At 39.8% G+C, this 24,920-nt stretch overlaps 1 protein-coding gene and 15 non-coding genes across 16 annotated transcripts in view; 13 read left to right on the top strand and 3 right to left on the bottom strand.

Annotated features, from left to right (window-relative positions):
* The window catches only part of LOC111233848 (double-stranded RNA-specific editase B2-like), a 38,955-nt gene extending 17,771 nt beyond the window's left edge, over nt 1–21,184 (bottom strand). Inside the window, exon 1 of the mRNA XM_022761751.1 lies at nt 21,082–21,184. Coding sequence (XP_022617472.1) covers nt 21,082–21,184 — 103 coding nt within the window. The remainder of the gene's footprint in view (nt 1–21,081) is intronic.
* trnas-uga lies at nt 2,538–2,619 on the bottom strand. The gene has a single exon. It is a non-coding gene; the product is annotated as a tRNA-Ser (tRNA).
* On the top strand, nt 5,012–5,093 carry trnas-uga. Its single transcript has one exon. It is a non-coding gene; the product is annotated as a tRNA-Ser (tRNA).
* Nucleotides 5,786–5,867, top strand: trnas-uga. The gene has a single exon. It is a non-coding gene; the product is annotated as a tRNA-Ser (tRNA).
* On the top strand, nt 6,173–6,254 carry trnas-uga. Its single transcript has one exon. It is a non-coding gene; the product is annotated as a tRNA-Ser (tRNA).
* Nucleotides 6,658–6,739, top strand: trnas-uga. The gene has a single exon. It is a non-coding gene; the product is annotated as a tRNA-Ser (tRNA).
* Nucleotides 7,215–7,296, top strand: trnas-cga. Its single transcript has one exon. It is a non-coding gene; the product is annotated as a tRNA-Ser (tRNA).
* Nucleotides 7,603–7,684, top strand: trnas-uga. Its single transcript has one exon. It is a non-coding gene; the product is annotated as a tRNA-Ser (tRNA).
* Nucleotides 8,156–8,237, top strand: trnas-uga. The gene has a single exon. It is a non-coding gene; the product is annotated as a tRNA-Ser (tRNA).
* On the top strand, nt 8,507–8,588 carry trnas-cga. The gene has a single exon. It is a non-coding gene; the product is annotated as a tRNA-Ser (tRNA).
* Nucleotides 8,858–8,939, top strand: trnas-uga. Its single transcript has one exon. It is a non-coding gene; the product is annotated as a tRNA-Ser (tRNA).
* trnas-uga lies at nt 9,246–9,327 on the top strand. The gene has a single exon. It is a non-coding gene; the product is annotated as a tRNA-Ser (tRNA).
* On the top strand, nt 9,728–9,809 carry trnas-uga. Its single transcript has one exon. It is a non-coding gene; the product is annotated as a tRNA-Ser (tRNA).
* On the top strand, nt 10,079–10,160 carry trnas-uga. Its single transcript has one exon. It is a non-coding gene; the product is annotated as a tRNA-Ser (tRNA).
* On the top strand, nt 10,537–10,618 carry trnas-uga. The gene has a single exon. It is a non-coding gene; the product is annotated as a tRNA-Ser (tRNA).
* Nucleotides 11,332–11,413, bottom strand: trnas-uga. The gene has a single exon. It is a non-coding gene; the product is annotated as a tRNA-Ser (tRNA).
* Nucleotides 21,185–24,920: the final 3,736 nt, after the last annotated feature.

The raw sequence follows: 24,920 nt of genomic DNA, 5'->3' as shown, positions 1-24,920 counted from the left end.
AACAGCGGTTGTTTAGCAGTGCATGTGGGTCAGTATACACACACACACACACACACACACACACACAAATAAACCAGTGGCAATTATATTTGATATCTACTGTATATAAAGTATTAATGCCTGCCTGCCGAACGTGTAAATGTTATGAATCAACATTAAAACAATGCACAATTTCAAGACACTTCATTATTCATTGTTAAGGCCATAATTATCCATATGTGCTGGTGTACCATAGCTGCAATTGTTTGTTGTTCTGTAGCATTTTGGGTTAAAATAATTCATTTTTATTTTACCTTCAGACAAAACTATTCTTTTAAATTTCAATATTACCAAGATTACAAGCAGCATGAAACTATAAAATACATAAATCATTTGAAATTAGGGAAAAACTGATTCTGCACTAGTCGTCAAATTGTAATAAATTTTGCTCAAAGTCACTCTAACTGAAGAAAAATCTTATTAATATCAATAACTCGTTTTACTTCTAAAACAATCACTATAAGTTAAGTATGCATGTTGTTTTTGTTGTTTTAGAGTTTCTGACTTCCTGGTGGATCATTTTAGTGCCCGTTTGGCCCGTTTTTACCCACGGTGACTGGCGATTCTGGAGGGCACTGCAATGCAAACTAAAAGTCATTAGAATAATGAAGAGTGCAGACTAAACTGTTCTGCATTAACCTTGCACCTTGCAGTTATATTAGGCGTGTGATGCCATTAAGTGGTGGGCTGATATGAGCGGGAGCTGTGAGATGGGATGTGAATGTAATGATGTGAGTCTGGAGCTTCTGAAGGCAGCGGCAGGTGCATGTTGGAGGTGTTTTAATGACCTGCATCATCACAGCTAATGGGGCCATTTATTTTAGGACGAAAAAGATAATAACTGTGTTTGTCTTTGGGTTACATCGGCTAAGCCCTCGCACCTTCGCACACTTTCCGTCATTTTCACTTTTCCATTCTTCTCTCACTCGATTTTCCCTCACTCGTAGACACGCAACCGCGCACACACACACACACACACACACACACACACACACACACACACACACACTTTCTCTCTCTCCCTCAAGTAGCACTTCATTAACTCACACCCATTTGTGAAATGCAGTATTACACTCTGCACTTGATTTAACTAGAGGTTACCCGGGTTGCAACATGACAAATTGTTTGCTTAATCTACCTGTAATCTCCATCACAAGCAAATCTGCAAAATGGGTTTGTGCAGCAATTTAGAGATGGAAGTTGCAGCTGCTGTTTTGCAACACAGGTAGGTAGATATGAGGTTCTCTGGTTCAGAAATATTCGAAAATCCAAGTGTTTAGTCCAAGTCATTAGTGAAAAGCAGTGGTTGGCAGTATCAACGTCTGGCTTGTGGTGGTTCTTGTGCTCCTCATCAACTCATGTCAAAAACATGAGTCAGAAAGTTGACCTTATAATAAAAGTGTGGAAAATTCAGTTCATGTGATACTACTGTCACATGAAGGAGAAACAAATATTTTCCATGTATTTGGACATAAACACTGAAATTCATCTGCGATGGATTGGCTTTAAATATAAGTAAGTTGAATAAGTTGAAACTCCCTAAAGGTGACTAAAACACCCCAAAATCCCAGAAATAAAATCTGAGAATGTGACCTGAGTGTCCTCAATCCCTGCTGGCCACCAACATTGTAGGTTATGATGTCAGGTGACCAAAATTCAACGTCATGACAGTGTGATAACCTACATAATATGTAAACCCCAAGAGGCGGCAAAAGTTATGACTTTCACCAATATTTGTATTTGGTTTATTTGCACAGACGTCACAGTAAAATATTACACAAAAATATACTATAAATACATTTCAACAAGTCATTACACATACTACATACATACATGGAACAGACAAAAAATGTGAATATTTAACTAATATATGCCATTTTCATGTTATGTGCACAACTGTCCACAAGTCAAATTAAGAAGAGTTTCCTCTGGCCGCACAGGGAGACCCTGTTGACATATTAATGTAACGTGTAAATGACGAGGGAATGAACTGTATCCCATCATATCAGCCAGAGCCGCTTTATAGGTGGTTTGGTTGGTTGTTGTTCGATGTTCAATTATTTGGGGTGATGATGTCTGATTAATTGCTTGAACGATCAACCATCTGGCTCTTGGACTTGGACTTCTGGCAGGTCATAAATTTTGGTGGGCTGTCTGCAGTTTGAGCAGCTCCAGACTCTGATTTCCCTCGTGGCTGCTGTCCAGAGATCTGCTATGAACTGAGATTGTTTTAATGTTACTGGAGCATTATTTTAGACTGTAAAACTCTTGAGACTGAGCTGTGACATAAATCTTGGCACGGAGAAGAGACCACGCTGTCTGCATCTTGCCGCTTCATATTATTTTGAGTCCAACCAAGTGTTGAGTGTTAATGCTCATTGATCCATGATCCATGTTCTGGCCACGAAGTTGAAAATTCTAGTGTGAGTTACCACAACATACAAGATGGGCTTCTTTAAAGCTTTAGCACTTGGTTCATTTGTGCTGAACATAGACATCGCTGTGAGCAGGGTTTGAACCTGCGCGGGGAGACCCCATTGGATTTCAAGTCCAACGCCTTAACCACTCGGCCATCACAGCTGCAGAGAGGAGCTTGTCTGCAAACTCCAAAACTCCAAGTGGATGTAACTTTGAGCAGGGGGCGCAACTTAAAATTGTTAAAATCACAAAGAACTACATGACATGTTGAAACCAGATGCTGTTGGCAAGATGGCAGATTGTGTGATGACGACAGCAGCTGGACACGAGGACAAAAAAAAATATTGCTTTAAACCTGTTTTCTCTATGATTTCAAGAATAAATGCCAACACCACCATATAAAATGTTATAAGATCCAACCATCCATCATCCCTCTGCCACCACCTCCAGCACTTCCGGGGGGAATATAAATTGTTTCCAAGCCAGGCAAAGTAGACATAATCTCTCCAGCGTGGCCTGGGTCTGCCACGGGGTCTCCTGCTGGTTAAACATGCTCAAAACACCTCACCAAGGAGGAGTCTGGAAGGCATCCTGCACAGATGCATGAACCATGCCAACGGGCTCCTCGGATGCAGAGGAGCAGCGGCACAGTGGGTGTATATCTAAGAATTGCAGGCATCTTACAATGTGCATGTCTTTTATGTGAATGACTGAAGGTCCAGTAGAGGGAACTGTTAAAGTCATTCATCGCTGTGAGCAGAACTTAAACCTGTGCAAGGGAGTCCAACACCTTAACCAGTCACATCACAGCTGCCACCTGTAACACACAGAACCGTCTTGTACTTCAGAGGAACTATTCATTTCAGTTTCAACCTGCATTTCTCACTTTACTCTTTTATCTTGTCTAGTAAAGGCATCAGTGATAGCAGACAGTGCAAAAATAGAATAAAAGTTTAAAAAGCATTAATACTTTGCAGAACAATCACTTAGAGCCAAAACACAGCAATTCTCTGGACGGTGTGAGAATGGAGACAAAAGAGCCGTGCAGGAATGAGAACAGGAAGCTTGCGTCGCTTCATATTATTACAGTGCTTGTGTTTATCAAACCTTAGAAGCAGAGTTTCTCCATCCAGCCACTGTTAATGAACCTTATTTAATAGAATAATGAAATTAGGCATGGCAGGGGGGAAGTGAAAAAAGCACCCGCTCGCTGTCCGGTGTGTGTGTGTGGTCTGACAGCTGTGGATAATCTCATTTGCTAAGCGTAATTAATGGCAAGCGGGTTTCATTTACTTGTAATGTGCACTGTCTTTCCTCAAGGGCAAAGAAATATGGAAACTTTTTGTAATAATTTCTCTATCGAATGCCTCGTTATTGGTAATGATATTTGTAATCATGGAAGTTTGGGTTAATATTTCCTCACTGGATATGACTACCGAAACCTTTCTTACTTATTACTTATATTCACTCAGTATCCTGGTGTTTTTATGAGCCTGGAAAGAGTGAGGTGTTTATCTTTATTCATTTCTGCAACACAATGAACTTACAGGTATTGCTATAGAAAATAGCCCACAACAAGACTTGGGTGGCTTACCCTACTCAAGCTTACCCAAGAAAACAACTGTGATGGCAGAGTGGTTAAGACATTAGAAATCCGACAGGGACTCCCATCACAGGTTGAAACCCTGCTCACAGTGACATTGAATATTTAATGCAAACTATAGAGAAAGCCTTCCTGAAGCTTCCTGGGAAGGACATCATGCAACAAAGATCCTTGTGGCTTGCATCAGTAAAAGCCTTCCTGCACATCATCTTTTTAGAGCATCTGAGCAATCCTTTAATTGAGTTTGGGTCTTTTGAGTATAAGGTTGCTGTCATTCCTGTTCAGTTTGATTTTCTTGGCCCACACTGTGCACATGGATGTGGGCTGAGACCCGCATGTTCAAGTCTGTCTAGCTTTTTCGGTCCTCACGAGTTGACAGCTTTCACATGAGACAAAACCAATCAACAGGTTAGGTTTGAAAGCACATTAGAGAAAATTGTCTTTTAAAAGACAACCCCAAGAAAGCCAGGTGTGACTCTAATGACTGTCACCTGACAACCAGGTGGACTAATGATCCACATTTGACCTGAAAGACGCTTAAGGTGTGAACGAGCTGTCAGAGTTTAAATGGCTGAAACTTTCCACCAATGAATCAAACTGCAGAAGCCTTTTGGATGAGAAGAGAATTATCTTTAAGAATGCCTTTGAGTTAGCACCTCTAGATGTAGAATGTTTTGTAGCTGTGATGGCCAAAGGTTAAGGCATCCATACCCTAATGAGAGACTTTCTACAACACCTGAGCACAAGGCCACATTTGGATTATTATAACTAATGGAGCACAAGTAAGATATTTGATTTAAGCGCCTGCCGAGCAGTTTCATATTCAGTTGTCTATTACTTTGAACATCACACTGATAGAACTTGGCTGAAAAAATGTGCGTACTTGGATATTTTCTCAATTGTATTGTATTGTATTGTATTGTATTGTATTGTATTGTATTGCCGTTAGAAGCTGTGATGGCCGAGAGGTTAAGGCGTTGGACTTGAAATCCAATGGGGTCTCCCCGCGCAGGTTCAAACCCTGCTCACAGCGAAAACTGTGCACCATGTATATGTTTTCTAACAGAAGTTCTACATCAAAACTATGGTAATGTTATAAGGATGTTCAATTTCTATCACATATGAGTATATTTTTTCAATCAAAACATCTGAAATTGCCAAAGCATACATAGTGACACTACAATAACAGTAAAGACTCAACAGAAAGGAGACATAGATCAAATACAGAACAGTACTAAAAATAAATATTGAATTGTAAAACAGCGATTGAGATGGCCAAGAGGTTAAGGCGTTTGACTTGAGATCCAATGGGGATTCCCTCCGCACGTTCAGCTCCTGCTCCTCCTGTCATTCTGTGCGGCTGTTTAAATCCCAACCAAGAATTGTATTTATCATGTAATGACAGATACCTACTGAAACAACATGCCAACAGAGGCTGTGATGGCCGAGAGGTTAAGGCATTGGACTTGTGTGCTTGTTTTCTAACAGAAGAAGTTCTAAAACAAAACTGTTACACAGTGATAAGACTCTTCAAGTTCTGTCACATGTGTACTTTTTTTCAAACAATCAGAATGCCTGAAATTGCCTAAATATTATTACTTGACACTGGACAATAACAGTAAGGCCTGAAGAGAAGGAAGACATAGACACAGAATACGGAAATAAATCAAGAAACTTCAAATGCAGAAAAGTATTAAAAAATAGATATAAAATTTGCAGACAGAAGCTGTGATGGCCGAGTGGTCAAGGCGTTGGACTTGAAATCCAATGGGGTCTCCCCGCGCAGGTTCAAACCCTGCTCACAGCGATCATAGACGCTACAGGCTTTCTATAACTGATGGTGTTAAGTCTCTATTACAAAGACCAGCCATGGTTTGAGACTAGAGACTTGCAAATAACTTGCACTTTTCAGGCGCTGAAATAACTGAATATGAAGATGTTTAATTCGAAATCAAGGTGGTTTGGTCACTGTTGTAGTTACTTAATATGACACCCTCTATCATCTTGTATGGCTGTTTAAATACGCAACCAAGGAATAGAAATGCCCCATCAAATAGATTTCTCAGTGCTGGAAATATGTCTTGGCATATTTGAAACATCTTGGCTACAGAAGCTGTGATGGCCGAGAGGTTAAGGCGTTGGACTTGAAATCCAATGGGGGTTCCCCGCGCAGGTTCAAGTCCTGCTCACAGCGATGAGTGCTTCAAAGAAAGATGGTTTCTGAAAGTGGTTTTGAAGCTCAGAGTGGCAGTGCCTGACTCCGTCTAACTCCCAGGTAATCCAAAAATAGACACCATAATAGTTAGTACTTTAAACCAAGGTCTCCTACTGTAGAGGTCCCCAACCCCCAGGGTGTGGACAGGTACAGGGCCGCGACATATTAATTACCGGGCTGCACGGAAAGGGCGAATTATTATAATCTATATATTTTACAGTTTTTATCTATTTGTCACTGTTGTAGTTTCCAATTATGACAGCCTCTATCATTTGGTATGGCTGTTTAATTTCCCAACCAAGGAATATATTTTCATCATGTAATGACAGACACCTACTGAAAAAATCTGTCTTGCCATATTTGAAACATCTTGCCAACAGCAGCTGTGATGGCCGAGAGGTTAAGGCGTTGGACTTGAAATCCAATGGGGTCTCCCCGCGCAGGTTCAAGTCCTGCTCACAGCGATGTGACACCTTAACAGTCATACAGATGTAAGTCTTCAGTGTGCTTCAAAGAAAGAGTGTAATGCATTGTATGAATGAAGGTTTCTGAAGTGTTTTTGAAGCTCAGAGTGGCAATGCCTGACTCCGTCTTACTCCCAGGTAATCCAAATATAGATGCCATAATACTTAGTACTTAAGCCAAGGTCTCCTACTGTAGAGGTCCCCAACCCCCAGGGTGTGGACCGGTACAGGGTCGTGACATATTCGTTACCAAGCTGCACAGAAATGACAAATTATTTACTTTATTAGTTTTTACAATATATATATATATTTACAGTTTTTATCTATTTGTCTGCTGTCTTCCCATAAATTTTACACAACAATGCGCTGGTTAAGCTAATAGTGAATTGTTATCTTCTTGTAATAATAGCAAATTATTGTGATTTTATTTAGCACCTCTAGATGTAGAAAATCATAACTGTGGCTTTCTGTTGTAGCTGTGATGGCCGAGAGGTTAAGGCGTTGGACTCGAAATCCAATGGGGTCTCCCCGCGCAGGTTCAAACCCTGCTCACAGCGATCATACACTCTACATGCTTTCTCTAACTAGATGGTGTTAAGTCTCTATTACAAAGTCCAGCCATGGTTTGAGACTAGAGACTTGTGACCAACTTGCATCTTTTAGACGCTGAAATAACTGAATATCAAGATGTTTGATTGAAAATCAAAGTTCTTTGGTCACTGTTGTAGGTTCTTATTATGACAGCCTCTATCATCTTGTGTGGCTGTTTAAATACACAGCCAAGGAATAGAAATGCCCCATCAAATAGATTTCTCAGTGCTGGAAATCTGTCTTGGCATATTTGAAACAGCTCACCAACAAAAGCTGTGATGGCTAAGTGGTCAAGGCGTTGGACTTGAAATCCAATGGGGTCTCCCCGCACAGGTTCAAGTCCTGCTCACAGTGATGTGATGCTTTAACAGTCATACAGATTAAAATCTTCAGTGTACTTCAAAGAAAGAGCTTAATGGATTGTTTGAATGAAGATTTCTGAAGGTGATTTTGAAGTTCCGACTGGCAGTGCCTGACTATGCCTAATTCCCAGGTAATCAAAAAATAGACGCCATAATACTTAGTACTTAAGCCAAGGTCTCCTACTGTAGAGGTCCCCAACCCCTAGGGTGTGGACCGTTACAGGGCCGCGACATATTCATCACCCGGCCACAATGAAAGGACAAATTATTTACTTCATTAGTTTTTATAATATATATATATTTTACAGTTTTATCTATTTGTCTGCTGTCTTCTTGTATCTTTTACACAACAATGCTGTTAAGCTAATAGTGAATTGTTATCTTCTTTTAATAATAGCAAATTATTTTGATTTGATTTAGCACCTCTAGATGTAGAAAATCATAACTGTGCCCTTCTTTTGCAGCTGTGATGGCCGAGTGGTTAAGGCGTTGTATTTGAAATCCAATGCGGGTTCCCTGCGCAAGTTCACACCCTGCTCACAGCGATCAAAGATACACAGTTCACAGAGGACCCTTTCTATAAGTCCAGGTAGTGTTAAGTCTCTACTACAAAACTCAATCATGCTAAAATAATATGTTGTTGAATTGAAAGTCAAAGTGTTTTGGTCACTGTTGTAGTTTCCAATTATGACAGCCTCTGTCATTTGGTATGGCTGTTTAATTTCCCAACCAAGGAATATATTTTCATCATGTAATGACAGACACCTACTGAAAAAATCTGTCTTGCCATATTTGAAACATCTTGCCAACAGCAGCTGTGATGGCCGAGAGGTTAAGGCGTTGGACTCGAAATCCAATGGGGTCTCCCCGCGCAGGTTCAAACCCTGCTCACAGCGATGACTGTGCACCATGTGTTTTATTTCTAACAGAAGTTCTAAAACAAAACTGTTACACTGTGATAAGACTCTCCAATTTCTGTCACATATGTGAACTTTTTTTCTAACAATCAGAACACCTGAAATTGCCGAAACATAAATAGTTGACACTGGACAACAACAATAAAGCTTGTAGACAAGGAAGACATTGATACAGAAGACAGAAATAAATCAATAAACTTCAAATGCAGAAAAGTATTGAAAAATAGATATAAAATCTTTAAACAGCAGCTGTGATGGCCGAGTGGTCAAGGCGTTGGACTTGAAATCCAATGGGGTCTCCCCGCGCAGGTTCAAACCCTGCTCACAGCGATCATAGACTCTACATACTTTCTCTAACTAGATGGTGTTAAGTCTCTATTACAAAGTCCAGCCATGGTTTGAGACTAGAGACTTGTGACCAACTTGCATCTTTTAGACGCTGAAATAACTGAATATCAAGATGTTTGATTGGAAATCAAAGTTCTTTGGTCACTGTTGTAGGTTCTTATTATGACAGCCTCTATCATCTTGTATGGCTGTTTAAATACGCAACCAAGGAATAGAAATGCCCCATCAAATAGATTTCTCAGTGCTGGAAATATGTCTTGGCATATTTGAAACATCTTGGCTACAGAAGCTGTGATGGCCGAGAGGTTAAGGCGTTGGACTTGAAATCCAATGGGGGTTCCCCGCGCAGGTTCAAGTCCTGCTCACAGCGATGAGTGCTTCAAAGAAAGATGGTTTCTGAAAGTGGTTTTGAAGCTCAGAGTGGCAGTGCCTGACTCCGTCTAACTCCCAGGTAATCCAAATATAGATGCCATAATAGTTAGTACTTTAAACCAAGGTCTCCTACTGTAGAGGTCCCCAACCCCCAGGGTGTGGACAGGTACAGGGCCGCGACATATTAATTACCGGGCTGCACGGAAAGGGCGAATTATTATAATCTATATATTTTACAGTTTTTATCTATTTGTCTGCTGTCTTCCTGTATCTTTTACACAACAATGCGCTGGTTAAGCTAATAGTGAATTGTTATGGTCTCGTAATAATAGCAAATTAATGTGATTTGATTTAGCACCTCTAGATGTAGAAAATCATAACTGTGCCCTTCTTTTGCAGCTGTGATGGCCGAGTGGTTAAGGCGTTGGACTTGAAATCCAATGGGGTCTCCCCGCGCAGGTTCAAACCCTGCTCACAGCGATCAAAGATACACAGTTCACAGAGGACCCTTTCTGTAACTCCAGGTGGTGTTAAGTGTCTACTACAAAACTTAATCATGATATAATAGTATTTTGTTGGATTGGAAATCAAAGTGTTTTGGTCACTGTTGAAGTTTCCAATTATGTTAGCCTCTATCATTTGGTATGGCTGTTTAATTTCCCAACCAAGGAATATATTTTCATCATGTAATGACAGACACCTACTGAAAAAATCTCTCTTGGCATATTTGAAACAAATCGCCGACAGCAGCTGTGATGGCCGAGAGGTTAAGGCGTTGGACTTGAAATCCAATGGGGTCTCCCCGCGCAGGTTCGAACCCTGCTCACAGCGATGTGACACTTTAACAGCTATACAGATTTTTGTCTTCAGTGTGCTTCAAAGAAAGAGCCGAATGAAGATTTCTGAAAGTGCTTTTGAAGCTCAGAGTGGCAATGCCTGACTCTGCCTAACTCCCAGGTAATCATAAAATAGACACCATAATACTTAAGCATGGAAAGGTCGAATTATTTACTTTATTAGCTTTTAAATATATACATTTTACATTTTTTTTTTATCTATTTGTCTGCTTTATTCCAGTATCTTTTACACAACAATGCACTGGTTAAGCTAATAGTTAATTCTTATGGTCTTGTAATAATAGCAAATTATTGTGATTTGATTTAACACCTCTAGATGTAGAAAATCATAATTGTGCCCATCTTTTGCAGCTGTGATGGCCGAGAGGTTAAGGCGTTGGACTTGAAATCCGATGGGGTCTCCCCGCGCAGGTTCAAACCCTGCTCACAGCGATGACTGTGCACCATGTATTTGTTTTCTAACAGAAGAAGTTCTAAAAACAAAACTGTTACACTGTGGTAAGACTCTTCAATTTCTCTCACATGTGTACTTTTTTTCAAACAATCAGACCTGATCAAACCTGAAATTGCCGAAACATTAAAGTAACAACAGCAAAGCCTGAAAAGAAGGAACACATAGATACAGAATACAGAAAAGTACTAAAAATAGATATAAAATTATCAAGTGGCAACTGTGATGGCCGAGAGGTTAAGGCACAATGTCAAACTTTATATATGTATATATATATAGTTATACAGATCACCCACAGGTTTCTGAAGAGTAGTTTTGAAGCTCAGAGTGGGCTGCTCCACCGTTGCCATCTTTGCAGTACATGACTCCACCTAACTCCTAGCTAATCTAAAAATGGGCAAAGAGTTGGGGTGAGTATGGAACATGTGTACATGCTGTTATGTGGCAACCATACTGTCATTGAAAGCGGCTCATTGTCAATTATACATACAGTATAACCTTACAATTGCCACAAAGGGGTAATATTAGCTACATAGACCAAGACACAGTGGAGAGTTTCTCAGGGGTGATATTTTCCCAGCATTGGAATGGTTTGGGGGAGGAGACTAATAGTGTGCCCATTATGGTTTCTTTGAAGCAGGCTGCAGATACTAGTCTGGAGGTTTTAACCTATATCAGTGTTAAAGTGTCACATCGCTGTGAGCAGGGTTTGAACCTGCGCGGGGAGACCCCATTGGATTTCAAGTCCAACGCCTTAACCACTCGGCCATCACAGCTCACATTGGCCAAATCCATATCTTTCTGATTTCTAGAAATCTTTTATGGTATGTTTTTCATCACGTAACAATGGATATCTACTGAAATCCTAAAAATCATAAAATTATAGCTCAGTGGTTTGATAGGAACAGCTGCCAACAAATAGGCCTACCATAGACTTTCTGACTTCATTTAAGTACATCTATACCAACACACAGGATAAGGGATTAGAAATTACATCTAGTGGGGTTTCTTTGTCTAGGTTCAAATCATGTGTTGTTCTTTATCAGATATATCTGAAGTTGTTTGCACTAAACTCCTCCTCCAGTGCAATAATGCTGAGTTTATATAAAAGGAAGCATACAGATAAACTTATGCAATGCAACAGATTTTATATATACAGTCATCCTGCTAAAGGCTAAAGCTTATTTGCAGAATCCTGTCCCTGGTTAGGCTTTGAAATCTACGTTAAAACAGCTTTGACAAAGCTATTTTGAGATTTTTCACAAATCATGAAATCATGAAAACTGAGCCTCCACTTTAATGTAAACGCTGTTCAGATCTGAGTTACATATCTGGCAACCTGTAAAAGTCCATGCTTAAATGTTGAAAACATTCAACTTAACTTTTACAGCTTTAACTATGTTATGTCATGTGCCTCTTTCCTCCCAAAAGTTTCTGGTATAACATAATCTCCATTGAAGCCTGAAGTGCACATTAACAATTTTACCTCAAGCAACTTTGCCTTGTGTTTTTTTTTTTTGTCCCACAGTTATTTGTCTGAAAACTAATGTAACACTGAAGACTAGTAGTTACAGAGAGATGAAGATTTCATGATCTTCTATTTCTTAGGATTTGTTTTTATTGTACTTTCTGGCTTCCTGAAAGAACGTGATGACCAAAGACTGCCTCACATTGAAAGACGGATATGATTTTCACCATTTTCTAAAAAAATCCTCCTTAAAATCCTGTTGATGTTCATTTTGGAGTCAAGGAAAAGTCTGCGTGGTGGAGCTGACCTAATTCCTTGCCGCAAGAAGATGCGCTAAAGTAAAAAAGTTGAATAAATCAACTGTTTCTCAGCTCACAAAGGATCTGAAGAAAATGTGGTCTTTAGTTTCCTAACTCAACATAATAAAGCAAAACCTTCCCTCTGATTCTTTTAATCTTTCGTCTCTGAGAAAATGTGCTCTGATAACGCCGCACTTGGAGCTTTGATCAGCTCTCTGTAGGTGAGTGGGTGGGGTGAGAGAGCAAACCGCTGACGGCACATTCAAGTTAGATGATGAACACATAAACATATGCACATAATGGGTACTGTTCACACCCTTTCACAAACATGCAAACAAACACACACCCTTACACACACACACACACACACACATACTCAAAGTTATAGAAAAAAATAGTGATTAAGACCCCAAAGTGAATGAAAATAACAACACAGCATGTTTATGAATCACAGGGTTGGGGATAAGACTTGCATCTCTGCCACTAGGAGACACCAAAGTCAGAAAGTTTTCAAATCCTGCAGCAGCTTTAACCGTCATCTTATTAACCCAAGTAGTTTTATTTGCTTAAACTTAAAGATGCATTAATTGATTGCCTATTTACACATCCAGCAGACACAGAGCAAGGGATTTATTTAAAGCTCAATATTTTCCTCTTCTGTGTTTTATTTGAAATGATGATCCATAAGAAGATATAAAAACCATCTTAATGTAGTTTTGCATCTCCTCTCTCAGGCTTCTCTCTGGAGCTCTAGTAACAACAGATCTGTCAGCAAAGGAGGCTCTGAGCCTCTCTTCTAATTGACTGACTGTTTTCTGAGTGATACAATATAAATCTAGCAAATTTCAGGTAAACACTCAGAGAAACCAAATCCTGCAAGGTTGGATGGTGGGTCTGGGTGGGCGGGGCTGAGAGTATTGACTGCTTTGTTGTCACCACAAAGGCTCAGTTCCTACCTGGTATTAAGAGCGGGTGATCCGATCACAAGTAGACAGCTCTAAGTTCTGGGGTGAACCCACCCAAGATGCATTGAGGACGCATCTGAGATCCGATCACTCAGACCACATTCAGTGATTTGGTCGACATGTGGCTACATTCTTTTAGCAGTGTGAATGCAAATGTGTCCTGAGCCACACTGAAGGACCAGCTACTCTACTGACGTCCTCTGACACAGTCTGATTAGTCCCAACACAGCTTCATAATGAACGGAAAATGTTTTACTATTTCAAATGGATCAAACCTTATTTCACCGTAAGAGCCGTGCACAGCGCATTAATTTGCTCAACCCTCCATGCCCTGCTTGCTCTCTGTCTTGCTCTCTCTCTCTCACTCAAACACACACAACACACAGAAGCCCATTGACGACAGACCCGTCTGTTGATTGGCTAAAAACAACAACGCATACGTGTTTATTTGCATATAAAGTGGGGAAGTGAGCTCTAATCACAAGTGGTCAATCGAGATGCATGTGGAGAGGCATTTTAAAGTCAGGTGTGAACTGACGAACTGAAACCTGACCACTTGTGATCGGATCAACTGAAGACGCATGTTAATACCAGGTCTGAACAGGGCCAAAGTTCCAGAAGTCCTGACGGCTGGTTTTAAGGCTCAGTTTCTGAATACAGGCTGTGTGCATTTCTCTGTGGACTGAGGCTTTGATACTTTCACAGTATTAATATAGAACCTAGAGCTGCTTTACAATCAAACAACACACAGACATCTACCTTTAGACTATATGGGACCCTTAAGTATTAGTGTTTAGAGGGCCCACTCTAATCACCAGGGTCATTAGTTTGAAACAGACCCTTGACACAAACATGCAAATGGAGTTAGAGTGGGGAGGGGCTGGATTGGAATTGGGCCATAGTGTACACAAAATAAGAGGAAGAAGTTATACCAGGTAACTGTCTGTGTAAATAGGCTGCTTACACCCACTATAACAACTTCATTAGGTGATAACATGGCAAAAATAATGAATGCAGCTTTAAAAGATTCCACATGCACATTAATTCCTTGGCTCCAAATCTTCCTTCCTTTTTTGTGAGTTTATTTTTTGGTGATTTGTTTTGTGTTCATAATAAACTGATGTGACAGACTACATTTAAGTTTCCATTCACTGTGCTCTGGCTGTTAAGAGGGATTTAGAAGCATTTAAAATCAAGTTTCTTTAATTAACCAGGTCTTAATAAAAAGAAAACAGTAGAATCTGAATTAAGTCAGTAACTAGGCTTAAAACTTACACTGATAGTTATAGTCTGTCTGTGCAGAAATCATCAGTTAATCATGAGCCGGCAACTGGGTGATTAGAAAACTGCATTTAAGCACATTTGCAATATATGCTCCATTTGCATACTTTAATTAATTTATTGTCTTTTTCTGTAATTGTTGCACCTGAGTGTTTGTTATTTCACCACAGATCCATGTCAAACATCATTTTCTTTCCTGCGTGGAGAGAACAGACTACAAAGCCTTTCTCAGTCTAAGCCTAAATTTAGTTCAGTGCATCAGCTCATCAAATCACACTCAAGCAACAAAGCCAGCCAAAGCTAAACGTCTGCTTTCAAATCAACAGGCTGATGATCGTTATTTGGAAATGAGTGATGAAATTATTGCCTGAAACATATGGTAATGTGCAATGAAACTGCAACGAGAGATAATAAGGATGACAGCAATAATCTATGGCAGGCTGTTGACTGCTGAAAATGGCCTTGTTTCAACTTTTAATGCCCTCGCCTGCTGCTTTACTGTCACTTTATCAGTTTGAAAGATTGGGTTTCATTTGTCTCTGACTGTGGACTCTATCTGTTGTTATTGTTACCTCCACCGAGGAGGTTCTGTTTTCACCTGTGTCAGTTTATTTATCAACAGGATTATGCAAAATGTACCCAGACAATTTACACCTAGCTTGGTGGCAGGATGGCGCACGGGCCAGGGAACCACCCATTCAATTTTGGCGCAGATCTGGATCATTTACTAAGAAGTTGAATTTTTTTCTCTGAAGTCTGGTGCGTGTTGTTTGACGTTCTGGGTAAAGCTATATTAGCCTGCCACTTGTGACAAGAAGAACTCAGATACTGTATGTATTTATCTAAAAGTGGCAATACTAGTATGTCACAAGACTTGTCACAGTGCCTTGAGCTGCATGCTAGCTTTAGCATTCTATCATGCTCACAATGAGTAACATTAAGAAGATGCATCTCATAGTTGGTGAAACATTTCACCTGGCCCACCCCCCATCCCTCCACCAACCATCCACAGAGCCATGTCACCAGCGTAGCTAATAATATTCTCACCCAAAAAAATGTATGCATTAAAACATGTAGATTTTACTTTTGCTAGAAATTAAACACCAAAATGAGTGTTTGCTGATGTGAGAACCAGGCCCTTGTCAAGTAATGACATGTTTATGTGATATGCGATTGATTTGTAGAGTCCCTTGCTGTGTGTGTGACCATACTCATGGGTTTGTTTAGTACTTGGATCTCTGTGTGATCACGCAGGCCAAAACAAATGTAATGAGAGGACCATTAAATAGAATTTACTGCAATTTTCCCAAAAACATCTCAGACTGACCCAGACATAAAAAAAGACCCTTAACGTCCAAACAGATTATCGTGGTCATCTGTCCATTCTGTATCTTTAGAAAAGCAGCTGTTTAAATAACTTTTAGAAAAAGTCAGAACAAAATGACAACAGTAGAAAACCCAACACATGCACAGTACATTTCTTACGTCACAACAGACATGGCAGGTAAGGAAAAGATGTGGTTCTGCTAATCTTTCACACATCTTACCTGTAATTTTATGCTTTATAAACAAAGTAACCATAGTAGTAAGAAATTATTCTAGTCAAAGCTAAAGTTAGCAGGCAGCTAAGCTTCAGCTGCTGAAACTAAACTCAAAAAATAACTCTTAATGCAACAGTGTCAAAGCTGCTGCTGTCGTCAATCAGGTCCATAAACAAATGTTGGCTTATGTTAGCTAGCTATTGAAATTCAATTTGGGGTGAACCATCACCCTTCTTCTCTGAGTCATAACTCGGTCAAATCTGAACCCACAGACATTATACACATGCAGAAATCATGGGTTAATCATGAGCCGGCAACTGGGTGATTAGAAAACTGCAATCAAGCACATTTGCAAGTATATGCTCTATTTGCAAACTTTGATTCATTTATTGTCTTTTTCTGTAATTGTTGCACCTGAGTGTTTGTTATTTCACCACAGATCCATGTCAAACATCATTTTCTTTCCTGCGTGGAGAGAACAGACTACAACTACTAATAGTTAATTCGACACACTTTTAATGGTCAGTTGGTCAAAATGTAAAGAAAAAATAATAAAAAAAACAGGACTCTAGTTTAACTCACTGTATCCATGCCAACATACTTCCTGTTTACATCTCACAAAGCATTATGGGAACTGTTATTAAATTCAGAGCATCCTCCAAGTATAAGATCCAGCAATTATTAGTTTTTTTGTCAATATTTTTTGAGATGACTGGTTAGCTATCCAACCAATCAAAGAGCTTGTTACATCCCATGGCCAAGTTGTTGAGCCTGGTTTTTACCAGCACTGGCTCAGAGTTTCACAGAAAGGCTAACTGACCAAGCTAATCAATAAGCTAACAGGAAAAGGAAAAGCAGCTGGAAAAAGGAAATAGGAATTGAGGAAGAAATCCAGGAATGTATTCCCATTTTTGAAATGTCTTTTCAAATTCTATTATTTATTCATGAATTAATAAATGTATTTATAAATGGTTTATTTAATGAGAGTTTTATGCAGTTTTTGTAAATCCATTTTTAAATCTGAAGTGTTTAATGATGGATTAATCGTTCATTTATAAAAATTTTTTACAATTCCTATTTTTAATGCTTATTAAAATATGAAATTAAGGAAATGCTTAATTACTTTTCCTGTGACATCCCTGGTCCTCCATAATATTCAGCCCCAGTGTGGATTGAAGCTCAAACCTTGTCCGTGTTAGCAGCAGTTCCCTTCACACTGAGCTTCAGAAGAAATGGGACCCCTAACCCGTGCAGAGTTAGTACCACACTTTACCCGCTGAGCATCGCTGCAATTAAGTTAAATGGGCACACAAACCATATTGCTAATGTTTTCATGAAGCCAGAGCCCCAGAGAAGTGTGGAGATTGCCGAATCCATCAGTGAAATTGCACACTGACATGCCCCACTAAGTTTGACTGCACGATGGAGCTCACTTATCCAAAATGCATCCAATACACAGATATGTCCAAACGCGTGACACGTCATCAGAAAACTACTGACAGACTCATCACAGACAGCAGCTGTCTGTTCCATGCTGCAGAATCATAATCCTCGCTAAAAGCAGGACAATCAAATCATTTCTCTGAATAGACGTTACAGCCAACAAATGACAGTTTGTTAATTTGACTGAAAAGCCAGCAGAAGGGGATTTTATAGCAAAATGGTCATTTATTTTTACTGAAAAACCCACAAACAACTTCATCCTGTCATCTGTGCACAGAGGGAAAAAAATCCTTATTAACAGCATAATTTCATTATGTACTCAATAGACTGTCCAATAATTCCTAAGAGGGAGAGAGAATTTGAGTTTTCTGTAAAAAAGGAGCTAAAATAAGGTTTCTCACTATTTAGATCTAGAAAGTTCTTGATTTGGATTTGTTTCTATTTCAACCTCATTCAGCGTTTTCCAAGTGAGCAGCAGTATTTCTACAATTTTGTTTCAATATAGATTAAGACCTGCTTCACACTGAAACATAGTCATTGAAATGTTGTTGTATTTAACATAGACAACTAGAAAACTTTCAATTTTCAACCAAATTTAACCCCATTTTATGTTGCTGTGTAACTTAGTGTTCTGCTACCTCAGTCATTTTCTTGTATAAAGCTTCAGACTCAGGTTGAGTTATTTTCCAGTGTAAATTATTAAGAATGTTCTTTCTGTCTCGGACTGCGCAAATTATCTGTATCCATGTTACATTTTGCAATATCCAGAGAGGCTATGCAAAGAGAAATGATCAAATCAATGCTCATGCACTCATATCTGACCTTTACTTTGCTTAACTTTACTTTCATCATAACCAATATCATTCCACTGCTGAACCTTTTCCCTTGATTATTGAACCCTTTTGGCAAATTTTGGGAAATACCGGTTCTCCTTATTTTCACATCTTTTCCAAGCCTTAGATGAGAAGATCAATAACAAACTCTAGTTTAGCCAAGCCTAGCTTAGCACAAAGACTGAGAGCAGGGGGGCGGGAGAATAATAATAATCTGTATACAAACAGAAAAACTGGAGTCATGACTAGTTTCTTGATCAGGTTAGCCATTCTCCCCATGTTTCCAGTATTTATGCTAAGCTAGGCAATTCACCATCCAGCTCCAGTTGTGTATTTAACACACAGACATGAGAATAACAGCAATTTTCACATCTCCTCTCAGAGGTTGATAGGCAAAGGGATTATTTTAGTCTACTTTCCAAAATGTTGAACTGTTCCTTTAAGGTAACTGTTGCTGGAGGGTTGCATAAAGGAAATGATCTCACAACCAGCCAAACTGCTCCTCCACTAATGGAGGATCTCTAAGGCCCAATACGAGATGAAATAATTAAATTAAATTGAATATCTTTATGTAACTTGACAGAAAAAACTCAAACGCGTCTTTTTTTCTCACTATTTCTGCACAAATAATTGAATAATTGCATTCATGCAGGTGGAGTTAAAACTCAACCTCCCAAAGCAAAAGAAAAACTTGAACATTGTTGTTTTACTGTTGGATAAATAGGGAGTATACAGCACTCACACAGAACTGTATTGTAAACATTTAAGAAAAAGATGCCGCCTTCTGTTTCTAAAATGACAGCTGGTGTGAAAGTAGCGCTCATCGCCAGATACAATGGAAGCATTAGCTAAGTGCATCCTGGCCCTAAAATAGTGGGATTTAAGGAGCGATGTTGAGTAATGATTTTCTGGAAGCATTTATTTTTGTTCAGAGAGGATACACTCTTACTCCGGCATTGATGCACAAAAAAAAAAAAAAAAAAAAGGCCAATGGGTCATTAATGAAAGTAGAATAGGCTTAGCGCACTTTGAATAACCATTGGACTTAATATAAAAGCCATCACAGAGTAATCTGCCGCATTTACTCAGGATTAGCATGTGGAGAACAATACCAGTTTAATCCTAAAATGCTGACCTGTTGCCCAGACGACTGTAATTATGATTGCCAGCGGTCGCATCATTACATTTATGCACATAAGTAATACAGAGTAAATAGAGAGGGACGCGTACTGTGTTTTCAGACTTTTGTTCCACCACTTGAGCCTCTGATCTACTCGTGTTGCTTTGTCTGAACACAGCGTGCGTGAAATATGAGCCGATACAAATCTACACAGACATTATTGTGACTTTCCTCCAGAAGCATCAACCAGGGGCTTTGAGGATAAGACCAACATTTATCTCTGGGTGCAAAGTACATTCCCTTATGGTTGCTTTCTCTTCATATGAATACCTGAGTTAAATATATTGTAATTCTCTTACCTTAGATTTATGTTATTATAGTATAGTAGTCACTGCTTGTTGAATATTACAATTGCGCTACTGCTGCCTGAGGTTTCTCCCATTGTTATCCATTGCAGCAGCAGGAATCTGCAGTGTCAGCCACTTTGGTACAGACTGAAATATCTGACATTTGAGGACATTTGTGTTTATGACGTGTAATAACTCTGGTTATTTTAACTAAACTCTCTGACCATCATCAGGTCAATACTACAGTTTGTCCAGTAGTTGCTTTATCATTAAATACCTGCCAAACAAATGATAAAATTCATTAGTACAAGGATTGAACGTGTCATATGAATTTATTTCTCCCAGTACTTATTCTAATACCTGGCATATCTGAAAATTATGGCAATACTAGATATCGTTGACTGGCATGGCATTGAAAACTGATCTGATAGCAGACACCAATGAGTCCAACAAAACCTAAACGACCATATTGGTTGTTTGTTCCTGTCCCTCTGATACAACTCATTGGAGCATTTCCTGAAGTAGCTGTAGATATGCCACAGGTAAAAAGTTTACAGTCACTGGTGAATAATGAATAACTAAACCTTTCGTGATGTGACAATGCTATGGTAAAGGTTTGTTTGGTTATAGGCACAAAAACAACTTGGTTAGGTTTAGAGAAAGAGCAAGGTTTGGATTAATACAATCAATTTGTTAAGGTTAGAGGACGTTCGTCATCATGGTTACAATAATAAACATATGGTTAAGGTTAAACCATCAAGTGTATTAAAGTTACTATAAACACACTATAAAAATTACTTCAAGACGATTGCACTAATTTGTTAAACTCATTTCCTGAACGCACTGAATAAATATTGTTAAGTTACTTTGAAAAGAATAATAAATCATGAGCCAAATCAATTTTTGTGATGTAATATAATGTAGCCAAAACCTAATGTCACAGCAAAACTAAGCCTGTTTAAGAATATTATAGTTCCATTATTTAAAAAATGCCATAAAGTACAAAAAAGTCTCAGAGGATAATTTAATGTGAACCATCTTTAAAAAACAATATGATAAGAAAGTCACTGTAAACCCTTCACATTAACATGAGAATTGGTGTTGCATTCCCCACATAAACTTCACCAGACACGCCTGTTTTACTAACCTTTGCCTTTACACCTCCTCCTCCTCTTCCTCTTGGACTTTCCTTTCATATCGTGGTCTGACCTCTCCATGTTTCTGCTGCAGGTCCCATGCACCAGAGCCATTCAGGAGAATTTTTTTTATTATTATTATTATTTTAATTCTGTTAATATTTTTCCAGGAGTAGTTTGTCCTCTACTGCTTCTTCTCTTCTGTCTGTCTGAAACCAACGCTCAGGGAGGATTCAGAGTGCAGCTCTGCAGCGGGAAGCCCAGTACAGTGACTGACTTCTCCCCCCTGCTGCCGGCTTTAGGAGGCAGGCGGCTGTTACGGCTGTGACATCACGAGGAGGGGAAGAGCTCTGGTTGAGGCTGTGATTCAGCATCACTGAGAAAAAGTCACTGAGTTTTTGTGGCATCAGCCGGTAGTAAAAGGAACACGTTTTCAAACCCGACGAGCAACAGATTAACCACTGAATCATGCTGAGATGCTGGATTACTTGATTTTAAAATGCTTTAATCATGTCTGGAGGTTACTGGTGGAGAAAGAGAAACCCTGGTTCTGAGCAGCAAGTTTTAAAGTGAGACTCTGTCTTTAACAAAAAGTAAATTCTTTGGCATGAAAATCAAAAATTTGATTTCCATGAAACAAGACCAGTGTACCAAACCTAGTATTATTATTTTTGTCTTGGCTGTTGAATCCTACCCAAGAGACCAGATGTACTTACATTTATTGCCAGACACATCCTAATTGCTTTCTTTCATTTATCAGCTCCTTTGATGAATTACATAATTCATCAGTCACTTGTTAGCTTGTTATCTCAATTTTGTCATGGTTTGCCATGGCAGACATTTTATGTTTGAGTTTATGTTTGGATTTTGTCACTTCAAATTTTATTTTTTAGTGGTTTCCTTGTGTCTCAATGTTTGTACTTCCTGTCTTTGTCCTGTTTCCCTGTTCGGTGATTGTCTGCCCCGCCTTAACTGTCAAGTTTGTGGTTAAGCTAGGCCAAAATGTAGCCGAAAACACAAGGGAGTAGGTGGAAAGAAATTAATTTAATATCAGAAAAGTGACTACTTACAAAACACACAAGGAACATGAACAGGAACCAAAAGCGCTAGGTGACACGAGGAATCACAGGGGATAACAACAGCAGTCCGAAGACAATTACAGAAGAACCGACTCAGACAAAGGGAAGCACAGAGACTATATAGACAGCTCCTCCAGTGGAACAGGAAGGAAAGTAACCAGGCAAGGGAAGGAGCCTGGGACCACAGGGGCAGAGCAGGAGAGCATCCACTGATGCTAAGGGGCAAATCAGGGCAACTCAGGGGGCCTTACGGACAGGCTGGGCAGTTCAGTGGGGCAACCCGGAGGTCGGGCAAACAGACGGAGAAGTTCTGGAGGCCGAAGGTGAAGACTGGGTCTCTCCGAAGGTTGGGCAGAAGGATGGCGGCGAAGACGGGGTCTCTCTGGAGGGCGAGCAGGAGGACGGCGTCGCAGGCAGAGCCCCTCTAGAGGATGACCAGGAGTTGACTGGGTTCGTGACTGGGGAACAGGAACAGGCGTCGGCCGGACTGCGGACTGGACCCGAGGAGCAGGTGTCGGCTGGACCACAGACTGGACATGAGGTGCAGGTGTCAGCCAGACCACTGACTAGGAACCAGAATCCGGAGTCAGCTGGACCGCCGATAGGAAAACAGGAGCTGAAGTTAGCTGGGCTGCCAAACACGAGTAGCAGGTGTAATGTTGACCGGGACCCCCAACGCTGGAACTGGTGCTGCGTCAGCCAGGGCCCACGATGCAGCAACAGATGAGACGTGGCCCAGCACCACCAACTCAGGAACAAGGGAGATGTCAACTGGGACCCCTGACACAACAGATAGCTAGGCAGCTCGGGCTGTGACTCGGGCTGGAAGCTGGAGACCTGGGACTGTGGCTTCTTAGAGAACCGGCGTCTCCGTGACCTGCGTTTCTTGCGGGGGACTCCCTCCCCTAGAAACCTCCCAGGGAAGGCTGAACAGGGAAACAGGACAAAGACAGGAAGTACAAACATCGAGACACAAGGAAACCACTACAACATAAAACAGGAAGTGACAAAATCTAAACATAAATTCAAACATAAAATGTCTGCCATGGCAAACCATGATTTGTCATCTGGATCGTAATCAGCACATCAAAATTTCAGACTACCAGCCCTCTGACTATACTGTATTTATTTGTAACTTAGCCGGTAATCAACAGAGCTAAGCTACATACTAGCAGCCACCAGACTGTATTTCCTGTGGTGTGTGAAGACGATGTTCACCTTTTGGATAACTCACTAACTGCCTGTTGCTCTGAGCCATCCCTGTTGCTAGTCACTCAGTCAGTACAAAGCTAGCAACTACATTTTATCACACAACTGCTGTGGGTTCACATGTTTTCAGTCCTTTTTACAACGTGACCATTTAGGACCGTAGCAACAGCAGGCGTACCTGAACTTCATTGTCATGATAACAATAATTAACACGTGGTTAACCGTGTGGAATGGTGTGGTTAAGTTTAGGTACTTGGTTTGGTTTAGGGTTAGGGTTTGGGTTAAAATAAGCACTTCTTTAAAGTTCCCATAAAGGCAGATGTCCATGTGTTGTTTGATTATAGATCAGGTCTAGGTTCTATATTAACACTGGGAAAGTATCAAAGCCTCAGTCCACAGAGAAATGCACACAGCCTGTATTCAGAAACTGAGCCTTAAAACCAGCTGTCAGGACTTCTTGAGCTTTGTGATGTCACAACAAAGCAGTCACTGCTCTCAGCCATGCCCCAAGCCCCGCCCACCTGGACCCACCATCCAACCTTGCAGGATTTGGTTTCTCTGAGTGTTTACTTGAAATCTGCTATATTTTTATTCCATCATGCATGTGTTGAATGTGTTATGAGCAAATGAGAAACATTAATTCAGAAAAAATCATGGTATGGCTAATATTTGATATTCTTGATATGTTTAATCCACAAAATAAATAAATAATCATGTACATTCAGCACCAACCACACATAAATATGTGTACCATATTTCTATGCCGTTCATATGGCAGTTATAAATACTGCATCCATGCAGTGATTTGCTACTTTTACACACTTACACACTTACAGATGTATTAGACATTAAAGCACTGAAATGTAGGTTAGAAAGATGCTCCTGCTGAGATGTTTCTGCAGCAGTGGGAGATGAACCAAGTTTCTCTCCATGCATCAACTTTTATCTTCTTTGTCTCTCCTGCCTTCAGTCTGCAGGCTCTGAAACCAAAACTATAGAAGATGGAAGAAATGCCTAAATTAAAACAAAACAAAGACATTTACTGTGCCATAGTTGAATGAAAAAGCTTATGTTAGTTTTAATACGAAATACAAATGTGTATTCAAGTGAGTCATCAAATTAGGCCCAGGGTGGTGGCCTCATGGTTAAAGCCCCAACAGGTAACTTCTTTTTTTTTTCCACAAGTGTTTTTGTTGAAAACATTATTTGAAGATACGGCAGCCATACCCATAATTCGTAAACATGTTTTCCTCATTTCTTTCCTTTTTAACCCACCCACTCAAAGCTGCAGCTGCGTGATTACTCCCCCACAAGATAATGATAATGTAAGAGAAATTGAATTAAAAGAAGAATAATGAAATAAACCATAAGATGCCTTAACAAAACAGTTGAATAACACATGCTTGTCAGCCAGAACTCCACCCAGTAGTATTCAGCAGTTACAGAATGCCATCTTCTGTAAAGATTAGTATGTATATTAAATTTCTATATACAGTATGACATATATTTACATATAAAATACAAACATACAGTATATGTAAAAATTATATATTATAATTATT

The sequence above is a fragment of the Seriola dumerili genome, unplaced genomic scaffold, assembly GCF_002260705.1.
Source record: "Seriola dumerili isolate Sdu_G_001 unplaced genomic scaffold, Sdu_1.0 BDQW01000432.1, whole genome shotgun sequence".
Classification (NCBI taxonomy): domain Eukaryota; kingdom Metazoa; phylum Chordata; class Actinopteri; order Carangiformes; family Carangidae; genus Seriola; species Seriola dumerili.
Note: the sequence above shows the minus strand (reverse complement) of the source record. Positions and strands in the feature narration are given on the sequence as shown.